Raw genomic sequence first — 21,986 nt, forward strand, 5'->3', positions numbered from 1 at the left:
ATTAGTCTAAAAAGCTTAAAGTAAGTAGTGTACTTTCTGTCTTGACGTTATACCGTAAAACCCCTCATACCCCTGTGAAATTTCAGAAAGGTATGAAATTTTATATACTGTCCAAGCCTGGTAAAGCATGGATGCTCGTGATACATTCAAAAGGTTTAAGGCTATAAGAGAATCAAACAAGTCTGTTTCATTATCAGCTACTGGTGCCATTTTGGTTAACATTAAAAACCCTTGCTCCTACCCTGCCATTCTGCAATTTTTTTAATTCTAGGAAAACAAAGGATTTTTTTTGTACACTTGTTTTAAAGAGAAGGACAATCATCCATAAAAACAAACTTAAATTACGATAATGCCATGGCTGTTGAAATTTTTAACTTTATATTAAAAAATTTGGTTTCTTGTGCTGTTGATGATTTCTCAAAACACTTAGTTTGGAGTGTGCCTCTGAAAAAACCTCTGTTTCGAGGGCCTAACCCTCTATTCCAACAAGAATTGTGACCCCAACCCTAAGATGTTAACACAGGGGTAAGGGCTAAGTGATAAGGGAAAGGGGTCAATAGGGTTTGTGCCCTCGTCTCGGTAGGAGTTCAAAGAAGATGAATAAATACCAAATTAGTAGCATGAATTATCAAATTGTGCCTAATATGACCCATTTTCATAGGAGTTACATACAGTTAAAAGGACTCAGTAATTTGATTATAAAACATGTTATGAGGGAAAAATTTATAATCTAATAATTAATCCATATCCATTAACCTCTGCTCAAAATGCTTTCTAATGAAAAACTATAAAACATTAAATATATTCATGCGATCAACAATGACTCAAGGCCATCCATTTCCACGACATATTGTACAATTTGCATTCATTCATATAATCACGAAAAATACACTTTTTAATAGCACATTCTCTGCTTTTCAAAAACCCAGTAGAATTTCCAAGGAGGGGGCAGAGAACCCTTCTCAGTCTATACATCTGGACTCAAACACAATCACACAATGTATCATTTCCAGTTTAAAAATAGAAACAAAATTTCCAGTGTACTTCCTGCTGCGGTTGTCATGGTGTGTAATAAACACAGACGTGAACTCTGAAAATATGTCCTGCTTTTGCTGTAGTTGCTGTACATGAAGGACAAATTGAGCTGCAGCAGGTGCAATTACCTTTAGCAAGACTGTTTCATCTGCTACTATCAAGAGTACGGTCACTGGGTTACAATACTGGCTTCCAAAGCCACAGGCAAGAGCAAAACCAAACCAAATTGATTCAAGAGTCTTAATCTGTTCTAACATAAGCTTTTTAGCCAACAGAAATATCCTTAAATGAATAAGTCAACGTATTTTCAAAGTCATCAATAGGGTATTTCTTCATCTTCAAACACAAAAGAAGAGATTTTTATCAGTAGCATCCTGAAAGCTTGGAGATATGAAATGAAAAGAGAAATATTAAACAGCTGTTGGCTTTGGCAATATTCTAGGTCAGTCATTTTAAGAGGATATGAGATGCAGCCCTGCATCTTCTTCAAACACAAAAGGTGTAAAAAAAAAAAAAAAAAAAGAAGAAAGTCTATTTTCAGAAAGCCATGGCGCAGCAGTTCTCAGACTGAGCAGTCGCCTGCAGCTACAGTTATTTAACTTCAGAATTCAATTGCGTTAACAACTGGGCAGCCTGTTTGGCATCCCACTAACAGGAGTCGGTTCGTCATGGAAAACATGACCTTTCACACTGACATCCAGATCGTTCAATTAAATCTTAAACAAAGTACCTTTTTCCTTGCAGGATCTATAACCTGTGATTGATTTAGTGGTTTGAGGAGAAAAAGACAAAAAGCTTCTCTGTCAGAGCAGTTTCTTTGTAAAATTCTTAAAGCTTTTCCCTTATATTTATTGTGTCTTGTCTGAATTCATTGTGTGAATCCTTAATAACTTTTTCACCCCCCCAAAAACTTCTGCAAAGGCTTTTTATGAAACCTTTTCTGCTTCTGCTTCACACACTGCTAGAGTGAACAGTGTGAAGCACATTAGCTCCAGTAGCATTAACCCTTTGGAACCTAAGCAGATTGGCCCGATTAATTTTAAATACACGGGGTAAAAGGCAATTAAATGACTCAAAATTTAGTGTGTGTGTGTGTGTGTGTGTGTGTGTGTGTGTGTGGGGGTGGTGGGGGTGGTGGTGGTGGTGGTGGGGGGGGGGGGTACAAGAACAAATAATCTAAGATTAATAATCTAAGAAAATCTTCTTTCTCACTTTGTTGAACATTTCTGGCCAAGTTGCAAGTTGCTCATTGCCTTTTTTTTTTATCCATGCTTTCGAAATAAATTAAACCAATTTGCTTCGGTTTTAAAAGTTTAAATACCTGTGGAAGGCATCTGAATGCAGCACAATAAAATGACATCAGTCCAGGTTTCAAAGTGTTTGGAAATCATTACTCACTTGCACAGTGCATGTAAAAAGTAAATATAGTAAATTTCTCTCCCTCTCCTCTCTTTCTGTGTGCAGGCAGGAATCAGTTTGGTCAGGTCATTTTGGTGTGAGCCTGTCATAATGTAAATGTAAACCTATGTGACACTTGACAAAAAAATATGTGAATGTGGGATAACCATCGCAACACAACAGCCTGTCAAAAAAGGAGGTCTCTGTGTGTGTTTGTGTCTGATTATCAGTGCTGAGTGAGTGGATTTGGCAACTGTTTAGACTTTTTGTGGTTGATTGTATTTTTTGTTATAGTTGTATTTTTTTCACAATCTGAATCTTTACAGTCATTTACAAATAAAAGGACTGAGAGCTTATCTTAATTTTTTGCTACATTAATGCTAAAATATACAACTATTGCACTTATTTTATTAAAGCTGTATGTTCTTAAAATTTATTTTTTTTAAAAACTCAGTATTTTATCATGTCATCAAGAATATTATTACCACAAAAATACCCTGAACTATCATTATATTATATTATAGCCATGTCCCCACCCCTAATAAACAGATTTATGCATTGCCAATGCTGCTACCAGCATGTTTTTGTTATACCTTAGACGGAATTCCAACATTATCAATACACATTTGGAATTACTAACTGACGAGAAAATCTGTAGTACGAAGGCAAACCACTCCCAACAGAGCCACTCGGACAGAAACACAGCCTCTGATTGGCCTGACAGTCTCAAAGGCATCATAGATGGCTAGTGGACGGCTAACAACAGCTTTTTTCAACACAGAAAAATGGATAAATAATAAAAAATGACATTGGGTGTCATTCTGGACTGATTTTATATAGTCTCCAAAAAAAAAAAGACACCAGGTACAAAGCCTCTGAAAGGGATACAATCGCACTGGATTGACAGGATTTGCTAACGTTAGCCAACACGGTTATAAAAAATGAAAAAATACACATTTGAATAGTAAGTTCAGCATTAGAACTGCCTTAATTTTTTTAACATTGCGATGCACCTTCAACAAGTACAAAATATTAGATTTGGTTTATTTTTAAGGCAAAAATTAAAAGTACCTTAGTGGTAACCAATGTAGCTTTTCAATGAAAAAGAGAACAAATACTTTCCACTAACCAACACGTGACTTCACCTTGTACATGGTTTGCCGCATGCCACATCCCATGTGAACAATCCATACAGCTCTTTCTTCGCAATAAACACCCACTGAGTGGCCCTTGACAGATCACACATTTTTCCCCCGCTGAAGCATCAACTGAATTCTGACTCCATTAAAGAGCATTTATCTGAGCGGGAGGTGCAGAGCTCTCAGACATTAGTAATCACTTCACATGCCGCGCAGGGGAGGCAAAAAGTACAAAAACTAGACTGATGTAAGGATTTGCATATCAGAAAAGATGTAAAGACGGTAAAGTAAGAAAGATGCAACATTAAAGACACATTTTGTGTACAAAGAAATGACATCACGTGGAAAGGATGCCAGTCAACCAGACACATCACCGCAAAATACAACCAGGCCACAAAAACCTTATGAGAAAGTCCTTGCTGCCCCAGCATACAAACATCCACATCCATAATCCTATAAAGTAGATTGACCACTAACCTTGGTCAACACACCATGCGGCTACTTACCAATAAAAGCCTTCAAATGGGTTGCCAGTGAAAGACTTCTATTGTGGTGTAAGCAAGCAGTAAGTGCTGAGTTTGAACATAAATACTTAATTACAGCTCCATCAGAAATACAAAAAAGAGGCAATCAGAAGGCTCTCATCTGATGCAGTTAAGAAAAGGAGGGATGGAGAGAAAGAAAAAGGTACAAATAATGAATCAGGAGTGCAGGAGTGTTGAATCGACTGAAAGCCTCACGCAGCAAGTCATCCGAAAATCAAGATGTTTGTGGTGACATCAATAAAGCTTGTTTGATTGTGGGGACTGGTGCTGTTCGGCTGGCTGATGCAAAGCAAATATACTATAGGTGGATACACATATACCCCACTGTGAGGCTGCAATGAAGATTTAACCCCGAAAGATATCACAGAGGCACTGCTGAAACACTGTGTATTTGAATGCCTTGGTTAGTGTATATACACCCTCCAGTTTCTTACAGACCATGTGAACTCTGTCACATCAAGCAAATTAAAACAAGGAACAAAACACTGAATAAGGCTCTACCACAGATTGAAAAATAATAGCAATAATAATAATGGACGTAGTTAATGTGACCTCAGCCATTGGTTTGTGGACTCCCATTCTGAAGCATCGAAGTTTAGCATTTATGGACATCCCTATTTTGGAATCTTTGGAGCCAGAAGTGACCATATTTGATTAAGTGGGTGGAGGTAACCCAAACACTACCTGCTAGCTTGGGGAGGGGGGTTTAATATTAGGGTCCTCTTTCTACATCAACTCCTACATCAGTTTATGGTGTATGTCTTATGTCTTTAATTCTGTCAAAAAAATCCTGTCAAAGTTCCCTGCCATCGTCATGTGTTTATTGGAAGGGACATATGCGCATACTCTAAATATTGAAGGGGGTGTGTCACCTGCGTAATTCCTTAAATTGACGCCTATGGCGACAGCTAAATTTATACTTAATAATTTATACTCTGCGAATCTAGGCACACACCGTGGTTACATTACCCAACAAACTTTGTCACCATGCTAGCAATTTGCCCATGGAGGGAACCCATCTTGTAACTCAAAGCCACCATGCTCTAATTATGCGTAACTTTAAGTGAGTTTTATAAAAAATCACCCTGTATACAGTTGTTATGAATGTTGAAATTAACTACAGGGACCAAAACAGTTTTTTTTTTGTTTGTTTGTTTATTTTCTGTACCGAGCTAATTTTTTCTGCTGTAAAATTAGGCATTTTAACATGCGAACTGACTCGCTCTTGGAAGCAAACTCAAGTGGCCATTAGAGGAACTGCAGTTTTTGGCACTTCCTTGTTAGCTTCATTTTTCAGCCTTGGAGCTGCCACTTGGGGCTCTACATGTAATAGACTCACTATAATTATAGATTTTCAAAGCCTTTCTGTACATTCCTGCTCTGATACTTTGAATGCTGTTTTCTTTTTTGAGGGCAAAACAATAGCAAGCAGAAGGTAGCACCATAATCCCTCCCCATTATTACCTCTCTATCCATGCTGTCCAGATCTTCCTTGCAAAGTGTGTAGAGAGGCATAGTTTCTGACATGCTCGGCTGTCGTTTCCGACGGGACGGCCCCGGCTGCTCATCATCTTGGCTAGACCCCGTCACGTCATCCTGCTGATTCTTTGAAGTTCCCCTGTGATGAAGTAACAGACACACAAGCATAAAACATGAATATGAACTGCTTTAGTGATAAAATTAACAGACAAATCAGCCATCAAAACAGCTTCTATCTCTCTGTGAGAACCTATTCACATTGCCTTCTTAAGAAATAAGAGATAATTGCTTTCTTGTTTATTTTTGTTGTCTTGTTTGCTTGTTCTAGTTTTAAGGGCATTCTTATGTTACAGTTATCCTCACAGGAACTGCAATCGCACTCCATAATCAGCACATTTCACAACAAAGTCTATTTTCTGATGTACAGTGAAAGATTAAAGAATGAGGCTGGGAACCAACAGTTACAAATAGGAATGGGAATCAAGAACTGGTTCCAAATTGTCCAATCTATTGGAATTGTATGCCTCCTATTTAACAATTCCTTTTATTAATGTTGTCATGTTTTTCTGACACTGTGGGCATAGTAAACCAATAACATCAATCTCATGTGTCTAATCTGCTGGAAACTTTTGACAAAGAGGTCACAGTGAAGAATAAGAAATGGGCCAAAGAGTGGCATCATGAAGAAATATGACAGCGGTGCTGCTGGTAATGTCTGTAAAATGGTCATTTCAAATAATTGTGGAAACTCCACCTTTCTGCACAATATCGGCTCATATTCTGGGAATGTCATGTATGTGACACTACACAAAAGTGCCACTGCTTCCCAACTAGGAACATTAATGGTTAACTATTGATTGATTAAACGTGGAGAATATTTTTTACCAATTCTGCATGTCTGTACACTGGGGTAGCACTAGCACTATTCTGTACCACATACTGAATGCGCATAAATATTGCTTTTAATTGAAAAAAGTGGTTTGGGGGTTTAGTTGCTCTTTCAGATAATGAATAAAACAATTGCATTGATGCTAAGAACCTTTGTCAGCCTTGTATTTCAACACACAATTAACTGATCAGGAATCAATAAAGAATCAGACCAATGAGCAGAATCAATAATGGCACCAGTATCAATAAATCTAAACAAGTCTTCCTCTGCAGCGAGGGCCTATTAGATGTAAATCTCATACGAGTGGTTAGTTCCTCTTGGCAGTGCTTAATTGAACACATCAACTTTGATGATTAAATCCCAGTTTATGCTAGTCCCTGAAAACTCCGCAGTGCCTCCAATCCATGAATTATGCGGGCCAATTTCATGCTCCTGATTATTAATTGCAGAGTATCATCACAGATAGATTCAATTCAAAACATTAAGCCTCCATGACTTTCCAGTAGGGAGAGATGGCAAAGTTAGCTTTTATTCCTCTAGAGATGCAAAGACAAATACACATTAAGACAGAGGACACACTCTTCATTAGCATCTGTGACTGACAGATGAATGACAAACGGAGTGAAAGATCACAGAGGTGACTTTGAGGAACTGTAAAGCGTTCCTTGCACCTGCCACATCATTCTTGTCAAACTGTGGGTGGAAATTAAATGAAGACGCGACTGGAAAATCAAATATTTATACAACTGGATCAGTATTTTGCACTGGGAGTTTTATTCTAGTCGTATAAAGTAGCCTGGATTTTACTGTACTTTTCTTTACGACTCAGACTACTGATACAAATAAATACAACACACATTCCAAGGGTCTTGTAGGAGCTGCACAACACACTTCCTGCCACCAAACGCTATAAGAAATCCATACCATAAGAGGCACGTTGGGGGTTATTGTGCCTCTGTTGATAGCTGAGGACGCTGTATGTCTCCCTTGAGGGAGATTCATATAGTAAGTGTTGCACTACACCAACAGCTGTCTTTGTTCACAGAGAAGGGAGAGATGGAAATGAGGCCCGAAGGACAAATCAACACATTTAAGATCTGTTATGAGCCATTCTGTAGTCACCACTTAACAGAGGTGCATCAATAGCATGACTCTCACTTTTTTACATACTTCAGCTCTGCACAAACCCCAAAGGTTTTTCTGAATGCAATCAAAAAGGGTGTCCACTATTCCTGTCAATATAAAGACTGACAGAGACTGCAGATACTGCAGGGCCAGGCAATATCAACATTTATTTTTCATTTGTTAGTAGAAAATAATCCCTTAACTGTAGTGTTGCCATTAAAGGGATACTCCACCAACTATACAATCAATTATCATCGCACCCATTATTGAGGAGTACCACACAGCTTGTGAAAACTGTTTATCCCAGCTTTGGCTTTGAAACAACATGTGACATTTTAACTCTTTGCAATAGATGTGATCTGCCAGTGCCTTCGTTGGTATTTTTACTTATTAAACTCAATTGCGAGATGACTCTGTTTCCATTGAGTGATGTTATGCAACTTCTCCTCTCACGATAACATTCCTAGAAGCATATCGATGGATCTTCAAGCCATTAGCAGGTTTATTTCTATTGCAGCCACTGCACTAGCCCTCATTATTTCCAAATGAAGATGACGTCGGCGTGTTATGCGAGCAATAACAGAAAAGCAAGCCCCTTTTACGTGGGAGCGGACATACGAGGGATTTCTGGGAGGTGATAGTTCATTATTTCACAGAGGATGGATTCAAAACTTCCAGATGATCTGCTCAACTTTTGAAGGGTAATGCGATGCAAAAACCCATCTATTATTTTGTCACTTGTGGGAGAATCTTCAGATACTTCATATCCCTAAAATCTGAACAGCCTCTGTGACAAGGTTATGTTAGTCAATAAACCATAATAATTTATAAAAATATTGAAACTATGTCATTAAAGATAAAATACAATTATTGGACATGTTTCTGCATGTTTTCTGCTTACAAAATAAAAAAACAAAACATATTGATCCAAAAGATTTTTAAAATGCGAAATAAAAAACAGAAAATTCCTTAACACTGAAAGTTATCTGAACTATGTGCATTGTTTAATTTTTGAGATAGGTTCATTTTCATGAGCAGAGTGCAAAGGCATTGGGATAGACTCTTCCTCTGGAGCCAACCCACCGTGCGTTTTTGCATCATAGGTAATGTAGACAATGACATTATTGGGAGCGTACAATGTGATGAGACGGAAGATGAAAGCCTCCGATTTCAGCAGCAAAAAGAATGAATGTTCTGGCTATTATGTTTTTTATTTTAGATGGATATATATACAGCATTATGCAACCGTGATTCCAGTGTCTAAAAAAATAACATTTGCACCACTTCAGTTCTGTTCTTACCTGAGACAAGACTGCTCTCTTTGATCAGAGAGCAACAAAGACCCTGACGCATGGTGGTAGGTTTGCGGCCGCGTCACCTGAGGGCCCCTGCGGATCAGCTTCCCTGTGACAGAGTCGTAGGTGCGAACCTCGGGGGCTGCAGCTGGAGGTCTTTGCTGGATGGGAGCTGGGTGGAAAATATGCTTCTGCAGGGAACCCTGAATGTCAGGGAATGCTGCTGGACTGTTGCTCCTTTGACAGACAACAAAAAACTGGAATTACCGCCTTGTGGTTGCATGTGTTTGTGCAGCAGTCAAGTAGCCCATAAAGTTTAAAACATGGATGCTTCACACACATCTTTCCTCTGCAAGAGAGGATCACCACAATCAGCACAGTTTCAAAGTTGGCCTAATAAACATTATGCTAAATATTATGATGTCGCAGTAAAGTTGACCTTTGACCATTTGGACATAAATTATCACCACATCATTATTTTATCCTTTTAGACATTGGTGCAAAATTTTGTCATAATTAGTGTATGAATTCTTCAGTTGCAGCAAAAAACCTATTTTGTATTTTATTCATTTATCTTCATTTATTCGCACCATTAAAAACAATCACAGAAAAACAGGTCAAAAAGAATACAGAAAAACAGGTGCCTGAGAGGTTAGAAACCCAAATGGTCTTTTAGAAATACCTCACCAAAGGTTATACAATAAATTACAAGTAATACAATGAATTATAATACTTTGATGCAAGCAATATACAATGGGGTCAGCGATTAACAACAAAAAGATCAAGACAAATTATGAGTGCATGTCTGCATAATTAGACTGTGGGTTAAAATATACTAATGAAGGCTCTTAAGGGGCTTGTTTCATCAGGCTGTCTCCCAATTCTCGCTTGAAATTATTAAGAAAAACTGAAATTATGTTGTTTTGGTGATATGCAAGTAGGCATTCCACAGCAATGAGCCTCTGTAAGGAAATGAGAATTGGCTTTGTGTGGTACGGCAAAAAGGGAGATCACAGTTATCAGAATGCGTGGAGTAATGAGAATGGATTTGTGAACTGCCAAAGTCATTAAAAGATTTGGCAGCAAATCTGGATGGTAAGTATATTTGTTAGTAAAAATGCAAGGTTGGAGTATGTTGAGGTTGTAAATTGAAAAGAGGTAAAGGTGAACTTGACATTCAACTACCAAATTCAAATCAGTTCATTTTTGAGTCCTCGTGGACATTTGTGTCAAAGTTGAAGAAATTCTCTCATGGTGCTCTTTAGTTATCATGTTCACGAGAATGAGACAGTGTCAGTTGAGTCCAAGTAAACATTTTTATGCCAAATTTGAAAAAAAAAAACCAACTCAAAATGTTCTTGAGATATCTATTTTATGAAAATGGGACGGACAGATTTACAACCTGAAAACATAGTATACCTGGCCACATCTAGTATCTCCAGCATGGAGTCATGAAAACTCAGATTTTGAATTATCTTAGGATGTGTTTGTTTTGTGGTTGATATTTTAGTAATATCCGTTGTATTTTCTCAGGCAGCAGTTTGTTAGTCGGCTCATTAAACAGCTCCTTTACCTTGGCGTCTTGGAGTAGTCCTCCTTCAGCGGGTACAGCTGCTCCTCCACCCTCTCCCAGCGCTCCAGACAGCTCCACAGCCAGTCAGGGTTGACTACATGGAGGTGCTGGCAGCCCTGTGCCTGACGGACCTTCTCGGTGCCTGGGTAACAGGAATCAAAGAGAGAGAGAAAAAAAAAGAAAATCAGAACAGAGTGTGACCTTACAATCTAAAGCTATTACCACAAACACACACTCTGGGGCTGCTGAATCATTTCACATCAATGATCAGACTTTCTGTCCTGAAAAAGAAAATTATTCTAATCAATATTATTTTGAAAGATAACAAGGAAGATTTTTCACTTTTCTGCCAGCTAAATTGTTTTCTAAGAAATCCAGAAAGCCATTGTTTTTTCAAATCCACAGAGAGTAGTGTTTCTGCTTGAATAAGTCCTATTGATGTTAAACACAAAGAAACCAATTGAATCTTTGAGCCTTGGAGCTGTTAACCCTTAGTTGTTTTAGTCGTGTATGAATATCACATTTCCTCTCCAGTGGGTGTACAGTATGCAGTGTCTGCTTTGTATTGAGCTGTGTATCATAACCTGACAAACTGATTAAAGGGATGTTCATTATACTGTAGTTTTCTCATCAAAGCTGGAGAGCAGAACTTTTGCCCTCCTTCCTTCTGGGTAATTATACAAACACTTTAGACGTACATTTATGATGTATGCCTTTATCTGAGCTCGCCACATTGACCATACTGAAGCTGTTGATTGTTGGAGCACTGGACTGAATAACTAGGTAACTAACAAGAGTGACTAAGACAGTTTGGGGGGGGTGATTTAGTGTAGGGCTAGGTGATATGGCTTAAAAATAATATTGTGTCTTTCTGAGAAAGGCGACCACTGCACGCAGCAGTGAAGTAGTGTTTCCTCCATGTCGTGCCAGGCTGGAGATGCCTGTTTCCTGTTGTAGGTAGTGGAGCTATAACCAAATATTGACATGTAGGTGTCTTCAGGCTGTGACACTTATGCAGCATGTGACGTTTGACACAGATTGGACCATGCAAAGTCAAATGACAGAAGCTTCATGTGTCATTTTGGCATATTGTAATTTGCTGCCCTTTCCCCTCTTTTTAATCATAATTTTAAAAAGTCCAAATACAAAGTATCCAAAGAAGACTGAAGAAACATGGACACTGATAAAGCATTCGGAAAAATAAACAAGAACTGGTGCTAAACAGAAAAAAACACAACAAAAACAAATCAAATGTAAAATAATTTAGGTCCTGATTTATTTACTCTGCGGCATGTCCAACGCACCTGCACGGGAAACGTGGCACAGTCGGCCAGCGCCACAACTATGCACTGAGAAATACAAAGAGCTTTCCCTGGCAACAACAGAATTAGGCCTTTAAACACTGGGGGTATTTTATTCGTGCAGTTATTTTGCTGAAAGCTGCAGTTGCCTGAGTGACCATATGGGGATGGCTCCAAAAGTGAGTCAATCCTCACAGCATTTTTTTTGCTAGCAAAATTTATCATTAGCATTATAACAAGAAACCATAGCTGTAAATGGACTGTGCTAACCAAGAAAGCAGCTGGCATTAGGGTTAGCTCCACTCTCTGGTCAAAGAAAAGAAAAAACAAGATTGGAACAGCCAAAATGGCAAACTTGAAGCTCAAGAAAGGGAGTCCATAAACCAGTGGGTGACGTCACAATGGCTACATCCATTATTTATATGGTCTATGTGTTAGACAAACAGACTGGTGTTGCCATCCAAACAGCCATTAGTGCTAGAAAATTACCCCAAAAATGCTTCATCAGCAAAAAAGTGAAGGATATCCTTTCTATAATTAGGCTGTGTATTACAAACAAAATGGTTTTCTTTTTGTGTGTCCATCTCAGTTTGTGTTGAGAATCATGCAGGGCAAGAGGAGGTTGTTTGAGAGATGGGGATTGGGGTTGCAAGAGGTGTGATTTCTGTGTGGCTTCTGGGTTACAGCCTCCCAATTAAATAATAATGTACATCTTCCATTTTATAAATAACATGTAAATAAGAGAAACTGTTACTTATTGGCTGCCAACTTTGATAATTCTGCACTAAAGTGTCTCACCAAGGTCCAAGGCATTCAAAAAGCCTTTCTACATCTGTAACCACTCACTAAAAAACATCATGTAAAAGGAAGTAGTAAATAAAACATATAAACCTAGGATTTGTGTGAAATGGACAAGGGGACACATCTACTATTCTGACAACACAATGGGCTTTTCAGCAGCTCTTTTAGGCTACGTGACCCACTGCTCATGTTGCCCTGTTTTCGTCTTTTTCTGATTTTCCTCTCCTTGTGACGTACAAGATGAGTGATTGCCAAGTGCTGCTCACAGTGGAGCTGACTTCCAAACCAACAGTGCCACACCCTGTGCTTGTTTTCATTAGGTAATACAGGCATTAATCCACTTTTGGTGCTCTTCAAAAAGAATAACATTTCCCGAGCAGGGTTGAAGCTGGTGTGACATTTTCAGTCCTTTGTTGTATTGTTTGTATCTTGAACTACAAGAAAATGTACGACTGCAGTCAGCAGTAACAGCTGACAACAGTATTGTGCTTTAAGGTGGCTTAAAAAGCAATCATCCTGATCAACACACACTGCTTGGTTTACACCTAATGGGTTGGGACTATCGAGGCAGTACATTACTTTCAGCCTCAACATAATCTAGGTCTTACAAGTGCAAAAAGTAGTTTTTATAGGATACATTTTTCACCAGCTCTTTTAATTGAAGTCCTTACTCATTTGGGAAAAAAACAGCCTCCAGCATTAACGTGATTGTCTCTTGTCAGAATGCAGTGATCCGTGATTCTGTCAATCAAGCTCACCTAATTACAGAGAGGGAGCTGTCTAAATGCGGAAATCAATTTTAATCATTACTATTTAAAGCTGCATGAATCAAATTTTGCCAACCAGTGCAATGTGAGCCGTAAGGAGCAGAGAAGTCCAGATCTACAACTAGTTGCTCCAAAATAACTGACAATAATATGTTCTCCACTTTACACGCTAAACCCGACAAATGTGTTCATATCCGTCTTTACATCTAGTTATAATAATTAGAATACTATGGTCCGATTTTTTTCTGCAATAGCCATTCAGTGCATTTAAATTCTGTAATTAGTGAATGCAATCTGAATATTTCTTACTGCTGCTGCCTCAGAGGTGTAAAGAATTTGACCAGGGTCTCTGCAGTGGTACACCCTTACAAGCTTTCTGTCATATGTTCACTGTAGCTCATCACACTGGAGCTAAATGGAGATAAATTAATTGTAATGACAGTGCATTCAATTTCAATTATCCCTGCTCAAGTTTGGACAAGAGCTCAGACACACAAATCTGCCAATACGTCAGTAAGCCCAGCATTCAAACAAGCCTAGCATGACCCTTCTTGAATCCAAGCCTCATTAGCAAATCATTAAGTGTATAAATTTAAAATAAAAACAAAAAACAAGTAAATAATTGTATTAAGTAAAGGGGACATGAATTAGAATTTGCAGATCAGAAAAAAGTATCTTAAAATCATTTTATACCTGGGTGATAAAGATATCCAATTATGCAACGCCTGTTATGAGTTTTGCACTACATACAGTCTTTCTCTCTAGCTTTCTACTGCTTTCTTGATGCTTTACAACACTGTTGTAGATAACTAAAAAAGTAATGTTCCCTTACATCTGATGCTGGACATTATTTAGGGTTTTTCACACATTCATTTACTTGTGGCTGCCTGCCACGTTTAAATCGCCTGCCCCCACGTATTGATTTTACTTTTTTGGAGATGGACTGTTCATTAGAATCACTGTTGGAATATACTGTTCTGTTATTAACTACACCACAATGTTGGAGCACAGTGCGTACTCTGGGCACAGATGGAGCAGTGGAACACTTACGGCAGATGCTCCTCTCATCTTTCAATCTAATCTGATGAACTCTGTTCACATTATCTGATCAATTATCCACCCCATGACTCAAACTTTTCAAACTGCTGCAGAAGGAAATAAAAACCTCATGAGTTCCACCTGCGCTGCATTTATGGTCCGGTAAAAACGTCCGAATTTAGAGAGGGAACAAAGAATCAAAGGAAAGGGTCACACACACACAAGATTTAAAATAACTGGAAGTTTCCTGAAACCTCTCCTCTTTGTCAGCAACTGCCACACATAGATTCAATTTTGTGGGAAAGACTAACTACCCAGGTAACCCCAACTCTAGCAGATGTGTCTTTATGCACCTCTCTCTTCAGCTTTTTCTTGGACAATAATTTTGTATGCAGTTGTTTTTCTTCAAGCAATATTTTCAGTGGGGGAAGTTCAATATCACCCAACCGTATCTGGTCCTCAAAATCCAGTATCAGTCAGGCTGTCAAAAGTACCGTGTTCAAAATACATTTAAAGTACTGTGTTTGAATAACACCATGGAGTTGATAATGATCAAATGACATTGACATATTTGACATTGCTAAAGCTACTGAAGTTACGCTTGAACAATACATCATTTTTCATACCTTAATATCTTCCTGAAATTTCACCAGGGTATACTGTATATGCAAGTATCCACCAGCAGAAACTGGAGACTGAGACCCTGTGGTGCATACTATGCACTACAGACAATGATTTCAATAGTAAGAGTAACTCCTGTAGTCACAACTTTGGAATTTCGAAATACCCTGGTTTAATGTTATACCATGATACCACCCAAGCCTAACCACAGTATGCTTGTTCAACAGCATACATACATTTGTACTTACCAGCTCTTGCTGCAATAAGATGCGTGGTCCGAATGGGATCTTGAGAGTTAAGAATCAGATTCTTGCCAATCTTGGCTCCAAGTGCTTTGGCATGGTAGTACTCACGGGTCCTCTCCATGGGGTAGTTGGTTGGGTACAGGCCGCTGAACACTATCATCGTGCCTTCCAGTGTCTTGCTTTTCAGCTCCGGGACAATCTTGCGGATGTCCGGCATTTCCGAGACCTCTTTCCTCAGGTAGGCCTCATATCGTGCATAGTACTCGGCATGGATCCTCTCCAGAACCTCTTCAAGGTAGATCAGGTGATCGTCCTGGTCAATATCAGCTTCGTCATCATCCTCCTCCTCATCTTCCATACTCTGGTCCAGCAGCTCCTCCCCCATGGTGACCCCAGATTGTTCACTATTCTGCGACTCTGTTTCTGGCTCTCTTCTATCTGAGCAGCCATTGCCCAGCTCCGGGACTGGTAGAAGAACTCCTGAATGTTCTGCTGAGTCAGAGCTAGTTTCGCCTTCACTCCGACCTTTACTGTCCCCTTCTGTTGGCTCATCCCCATCACCAGGCTCTCGTGTGATTCTTTCCTGCCCTGATTGCTTTGCCTGGCAAGATTTGCCTTCACTATCACTCTCTGATGAGGGAGGCTTTTCTGTAATGGAGTCACTGTCACTATCACTGGAAAGCTCAAAGTCCAAGTTATTAGACCCATGGCTCGGTGCTGAGGAGTTTGCACTGTCCAGCGCCTCTCGTGTCACCAGTGTCCTGTTACTATCATCTCCTTTAATATTTGTTCCATCATCCACCTGAGTTTCCCCCGACCCTGCCCCAGACTCCACCCCAGTCTCTGACTCTTTACTTTGTCCTGATTCATCCTCTACAACCCCTGTGGGATGTGTCCGTTCATTTGTTGGGACTCCCTGAGAAGACTGAGATGCTGTGGACTCGTCCTTTCCAGAAATGTTGTGATCTTTCGCCCTTTTCCTGGGGCCATTATTTTGCTCATCGGCACCAAGTGTCCCCGGTTCTGTGGTTTCTGCTGGTCGACTTGACGGGCCTCCTGGTGGAATAAGACACGTGTCAGAATCAATAGATGAGGTAACAGCACGAAAAGCCACACACTATAGGATTCGAGTGTCAGACCTATTTACATCAGATTTACTCAAATTGACAACCATGGAGCTCCAAGGTGTTCAATATTAGATAAATGGCTATAGCATAAATAATCAAATCAACAAATTGTGGAAAACATAAATAAATAAAATAACTTTGTTAAATAATTTTAGAAACCATTCAACTACAACTACTACAACTCATTACCAATAAATTGCCACCTTTGAATTTATATGGCTCTATCTGCATTCTGAAAGGTTATGAGACATCGAGGTTCAAAGTTTTGCATTTCAAATAGCATAAATTATACCTTTTTCTTTAAACATACTTGCCAAACCATGGAATTACAACTTCCAGGTTTGTCATGTGATGTCAATGGGGGCAAAACTAGTCTTTGTAACTAGACATTGTGAAAAAGATATCTGTAAACCAGAGGATACATTTTTTTGAGAATCATAACCCCCAAAAAATGACTTGTTTCATTATCGGGGTTTAAGCAATCCGGTTGGATAATGTCCTAAAAGAACTGCACGATTACGTTATTTAAGTTTGTGGAGGGCTAAAGTGGACATTAGCCACTCCACTATCTTAAGTCTTTGGTGCGCTTGCTCTATGGGCCCGAACCATCAAATTTTAAACTCTGGAAGTCAAACTTTGTTGGCTTCATGTGCAACTGAGCAAGGGACTGAGCAAGGGGTGAACAGGACGCACCCAACACTGTATCGAGTTCTCTTTATACATCCATGGCTTGTGCCTGTTAGCTAGCACAACAACTAAAAAATAACTCATGACAGGTTCCACCTGCTCTGTGTTTATGGACACACCGCCACCAAACACACATTGCAGTTCTTTGGGAAACACTGGTATTGGTCCTACTACTGCAATTCAATTGGTGTCATGTTATTGCGAATCAACTATCTTGCTTCTGTAAGTAAACACAGTACATCCACACTGAAATAGTTATATTTTTGACTCTGATAACCTTTTACTATATTTTGTTCAAGTTTTGAGGCACCATACTTACAAACTCAATCTTCACAGCCTATCATCAACAGTAATAATATAAAACACATTTTGAAAAACTACCAAAGGACCCATATCTCCAGGTTAAAAACTTCCAACTAAAAAGGATCTTTTCAATGATCTGTCATGATGTGTGCAACGCAGCTTAGTTTAGATTTCATGCACTACTTGGCACAAAATAACCTCACGAACAGTGAAAGTTATAGCCTCTTCTCACCATACACTCCAGCATGAATGTGTTTTGGAAGGTCTGTGAACCTGTGATTATAAACCTCTTAGTCATAACCTTCCTAACATTTCACACCAGCATATTTTACCCAGGGTATAACCCAGATTTGAGCTCAGGAAGATTTGCTCAGGCTGCCTGTGCTGGCAGGCACCTCTCGGTGTAGAATCTTTCTCTGTAGGCAAAGCAGAGTCCTCTGGGCACACTGAGTCACTCCAGTGCAAGTCACACTATTTGAGCGTGAAATAAAATTCTCAAGTGATAACCCGTCAACAACACAGAGTAGTACACAAGACGGTGGTACTGATATCAAGAAAGTCAAACTTGACGAGTAAGAATGATGGCTTTTAGAGGCAAACTATCCTGACAGATGTGAATGAGACAGAAATATGTAGTATAAAATCTGCATACATATCCATCAGTGATTTTAAATGTAGTGCGCTGTATCCTGTGGAACCACAGACTACAAGGACAGGAGAGGGCAGCTAAATAATGTGAGGAGGCAGGACACGCAAGAGGTTGCGGGCCAATGGACACAGGCCTGCAGAAGACTGATGCAGCAAATTAGACTGTTGGCAAAACTTTTCATCACTGTGATACATCCTCAAAAAGAAAGAGCCCTTTTTTAGGCTTACATTGTTTTCAGCATCAACTGGCTGACAATCTACAGGACAGTGACTCAATGTAATTATTGATACAGTGTGTGGTGTAATATTCCACATCGCATAATGATTCAGATGGTCTAAATTAAAGATTATCACAGGCCAAATATGTTTCCTTTGTAATCAAAAGTATAGCACATACATGTTTTTTAAATGTGCTTAAAGGGGACCTATTATGCTTATAATGAAGTGTGTTCATACTAAACATGGCCAAATTGCTAAATAATGAGGTAAACATATGCAAAAGTTAGACTTAAGACTGTACTGAATACGCTGTTTCCAAAGGTTTTTTCTAATTTCAAGACATCTGATAATCTGCTCCTAGCACACTGCTACAAGTGCCTCCACTGCTGTATGAAGCTACATGCTAAAGTCAGGGGAAACACGTAGTACTTGAGGTGAATGTTTTCATTTCCTCCCATCTTTTAGATCATATTCCTGCTGAAGCATGAACAGTTTTGTTTAGAGGCTTTTATGGTTAATTTCTCATGGGAGAAAGTGCTGTTATACACAGTCATTTTCCACTTGCTAGTACACTGGTGCATGTAGTTACATGCTAATGCGTAATCTTTATTGCCAGTGTTGTATATCTCTCACAAATCTCGGATTATATTCCTGCTTAAACACGTCTGGCAGTGTTTAGAAGCTATTATTAATAATTTTAATTGGGGGAAAGTACCACTGAACATAGTCATTCACCAGCTGCCAGTACACTGCTACATGTAGCTACATGCTAACGTCAGGGGAACGTGTAATCTTTCTTGCTGTTTGAGTTTCCCCTCTGATTTTGCATGATATCCGTGCTGAAACATGTTCGGTTGTGTTTAGACGCTTTTGCTTTTTATTTCCGATGTCAGAAAGGGCATGCAATCATGTAGCTACATGCTACCATCAGGGAAACATGTAATCCTGGCTGCTGATGTTGTTAATTACTCCCCAGTTTCAGATGATTTACCTAATTAAACATGTCTATTTGTGTTTAGAAGCTTTCAATTTTCATTTTTAATAGGAGGAAACACCTGAAATTCTGTTGATACATTTAGCTACATGCTAACATCAGAGAAACGTAATCATGAAAAATATAAAAATATAATTAAAAAATAACAAATCCTTTATGTAAATATGTGTATGTCATTCATATGATAGAGTTTACCCAAACATGTCTACTTAAAAGTATCTCATCTGGAAAGTAGCAAAAAAGGAAAAAGTCATATTCCAAGAGTTTGTATTTGTACCAGACCAAATCTTCTTTGGGCAAATTGATGCTTGTGTTAACCACATAACAAATTCTCTATTCCTTTTTGAAACTCATTTATAATATAAGGGCCATTGCTGAGCCTGGCAGCTGTTATAACATGTGATCGGTACAACCAGGAATTATCACTAATTGATGTGACAGCCTGAGAGTGGGTGTAAATGAGAGGGTCATACCATAGCCCCCAAGGAGACACACTGACCGGCTCCAAGCGACTTGTTTCCTGCTGCCATAATAAAGAGAATTACATGTTCTCTATGATAGGATTCCCTTTTTGAGTTCAGCACACAGAGGTGAAAGTGGATGCTCTATCCTTGCTCATTGACAGGTGCGTTTGATTCATTGTGATGTTGGAGGATGGAGGTGTGTTGGCTCATCGTGTAAACTCAGGATGTGGGCTGCTCATAAATACAGTGTTGATGACTATTTACTGTCTGGGTCCAGCCTGTGTGACTCCCTTTGATAAATGATATGACAAGGGAGCCTAATGGAGTTATCAACTGACTAATATAGTGCCACTTCAACAGTGTTTAAATAAGATTACTTTTCTGACTTTTCTTATTATGACTGTTCAAAACTCTAAACAGATGTGAAAAGAAAACTGTAATAAGTTTTTTTTGACCATTGAAATACAGTTTGTTTGGTGTCCTGTATTTGTACAACAGAACTGTGTCAAGTAACAAAGCAGTTTCACAAGTCATCAAACAGGATGTGCAGATCCTGTGAGAACAGTGACGTCGCGACCGCACTTTGTGCATGAGCAAGTATGTATGTTATTACATGAGTATGTTATTACAATGTTATACCTCCAACTACTGGCATGGCATGCATTCTAAAGCGTTTTGGTTGTTTTTGCGGATCTGTGTACACAAGGATCATTCTCACAATGTTATCATATGAACACAGATTTTTTAAGAATGCAAAGGAAAGACTTTTCCGTTTTTACTAGGGCCATTCTCGTCTAAACATTGCCTTATTATTTAAGAAACAATTCCTAAAAAGTTGTATGTTCTATGACTGCAATGGATGTTGTGGAGGCTAACAGGAAATCGCCACTGGAAGCAAGACGTGAGTGGTACACATGTGTCTTGTCTAATCCACACTGACTTCTTCTGGAAACATCTCAGCTGTCTTTCAGCAGCGGCTCCAGGGGAGCGAAGTGGACAGGGCTAACATGTCTTTCCCAGGCTGACTTCAGCAGAAATTCACTGAACCAAAATACTTTTCATGTCGTCTCCATGGGAGGAAATCAAAAGTGTTTGTATTCATTGATTCCCTGATTTTACTTCCCTGCTTCCTGTGGCGAGTACTGTTATTAAGTTGAAGACACATACACAGCAGGGAATTTGTGTGATTTGTGAACAGCAGTCAATGCAGATAACGCCTCAATAAATGCAAAAATAAACTGCAAGCAGAAAAAACACAGGGGGGCCTCTTTGAGACTTGCATCTCATTAAGTCAGTATTCATAATGGGGATGTGCATGGGTACTTGTTTGGATGTCAGTGTTCATTCTACATAAGGTGTAAACCCTGCCCAACCTCCCACATGTGAAGAAAAAAGGCCACATGCATTGAACTGTCACATAGTACATCAGTTTAAAAAAAAGTGTAAGTATTTGTCCATAAAAATGTACATATTTGGTAAATTTTGTCCAAAATTTTGTGCATTAAAAATAGAAAGGAAATCATATGTCTGGCATTATACATATATTTAATATTGACTCATTATAGAAGGTACCATTAACAAGGAAACTGCAACTGGTAAATGTACTCAAAACACAGTGGAGATTTTCCATCATAATTTCATATTTTCTAATAAATACTATATCCAACAATGATGTTAAAAATGTTTAAAACAGCACTGAGACAGTAAGCAATGTCCTGATTAATCACCAATTAATTCCACATACATTGCGATGGATTTTTAAACAGCTTGCCCAAAATTCAGTTTCCCAAACACTTATTTAGATGTGGCAACCCACCACAGTAAAAACATCTGCCACCATGTGTTGATTTTCAGTTTTTGGAGCTGGACGGTTCATTAGGCTATTGGAATATATATATGGATCGGTTAACAATTGCAAAACACTCTCAGAGTGCAGAGCGTACTCTGGGCACAGACGGAGCAGCAGAACGTCAGGCACAGTAAAAATTAAATTAACTCTTCATTGCACTGGGTCTAAATGTCTGCAGAAGCTGCTCCTCACATCCATCAATTTGATCAGCTCTGATCGGATCTACAGATTATTCACCCCATGATTCAAAATTCTCAAAAAACAAAAAGAGAACTCATGACGAGTTCCACCTGCTCTGTGTTCATGGACACACTGCCACCAAACACACATTTTAGTTCTTTGGGAAACACTGGAATTTGTCCTCCTATTGCAATCTACTTGGTGCCAGAACAGAGTGTCAATGAGATACAGTGCAGTAAACCCTGTGTCTTCTTCCAACTAAGT

General features: G+C 39.0%; 1 protein-coding gene across 3 annotated transcripts in view; it reads right to left on the reverse strand.

The window, feature by feature from the left end:
- Positions 1–21,986, reverse strand: part of ctdp1 (CTD (carboxy-terminal domain, RNA polymerase II, polypeptide A) phosphatase, subunit 1) — a 107,558-nt gene that overhangs the window by 59,831 nt on the left and 25,741 nt on the right. For all 3 annotated transcript variants that reach the window (XM_088090299.1, XM_042506262.2, XM_088090300.1), the window contains 4 exons: positions 15,255–16,307; positions 10,479–10,620; positions 8,912–9,142; positions 5,582–5,735 (listed from right to left, as the gene is read on the reverse strand). In XM_088090299.1, the coding sequence (XP_087946425.1) occupies positions 5,582–5,735; positions 8,912–9,142; positions 10,479–10,620; positions 15,255–16,307 (1,580 nt within the window). The remainder of the gene's footprint in view (positions 1–5,581; positions 5,736–8,911; positions 9,143–10,478; positions 10,621–15,254; positions 16,308–21,986) is intronic.

The sequence above is a fragment of the Plectropomus leopardus genome, chromosome 17 (genome assembly GCF_026936395.1).
Source record: "Plectropomus leopardus strain MGB_pleo_1.0 chromosome 17, ASM2693639v1, whole genome shotgun sequence".
Classification (NCBI taxonomy): Eukaryota; Metazoa; Chordata; class Actinopteri; order Perciformes; family Serranidae; genus Plectropomus; species Plectropomus leopardus.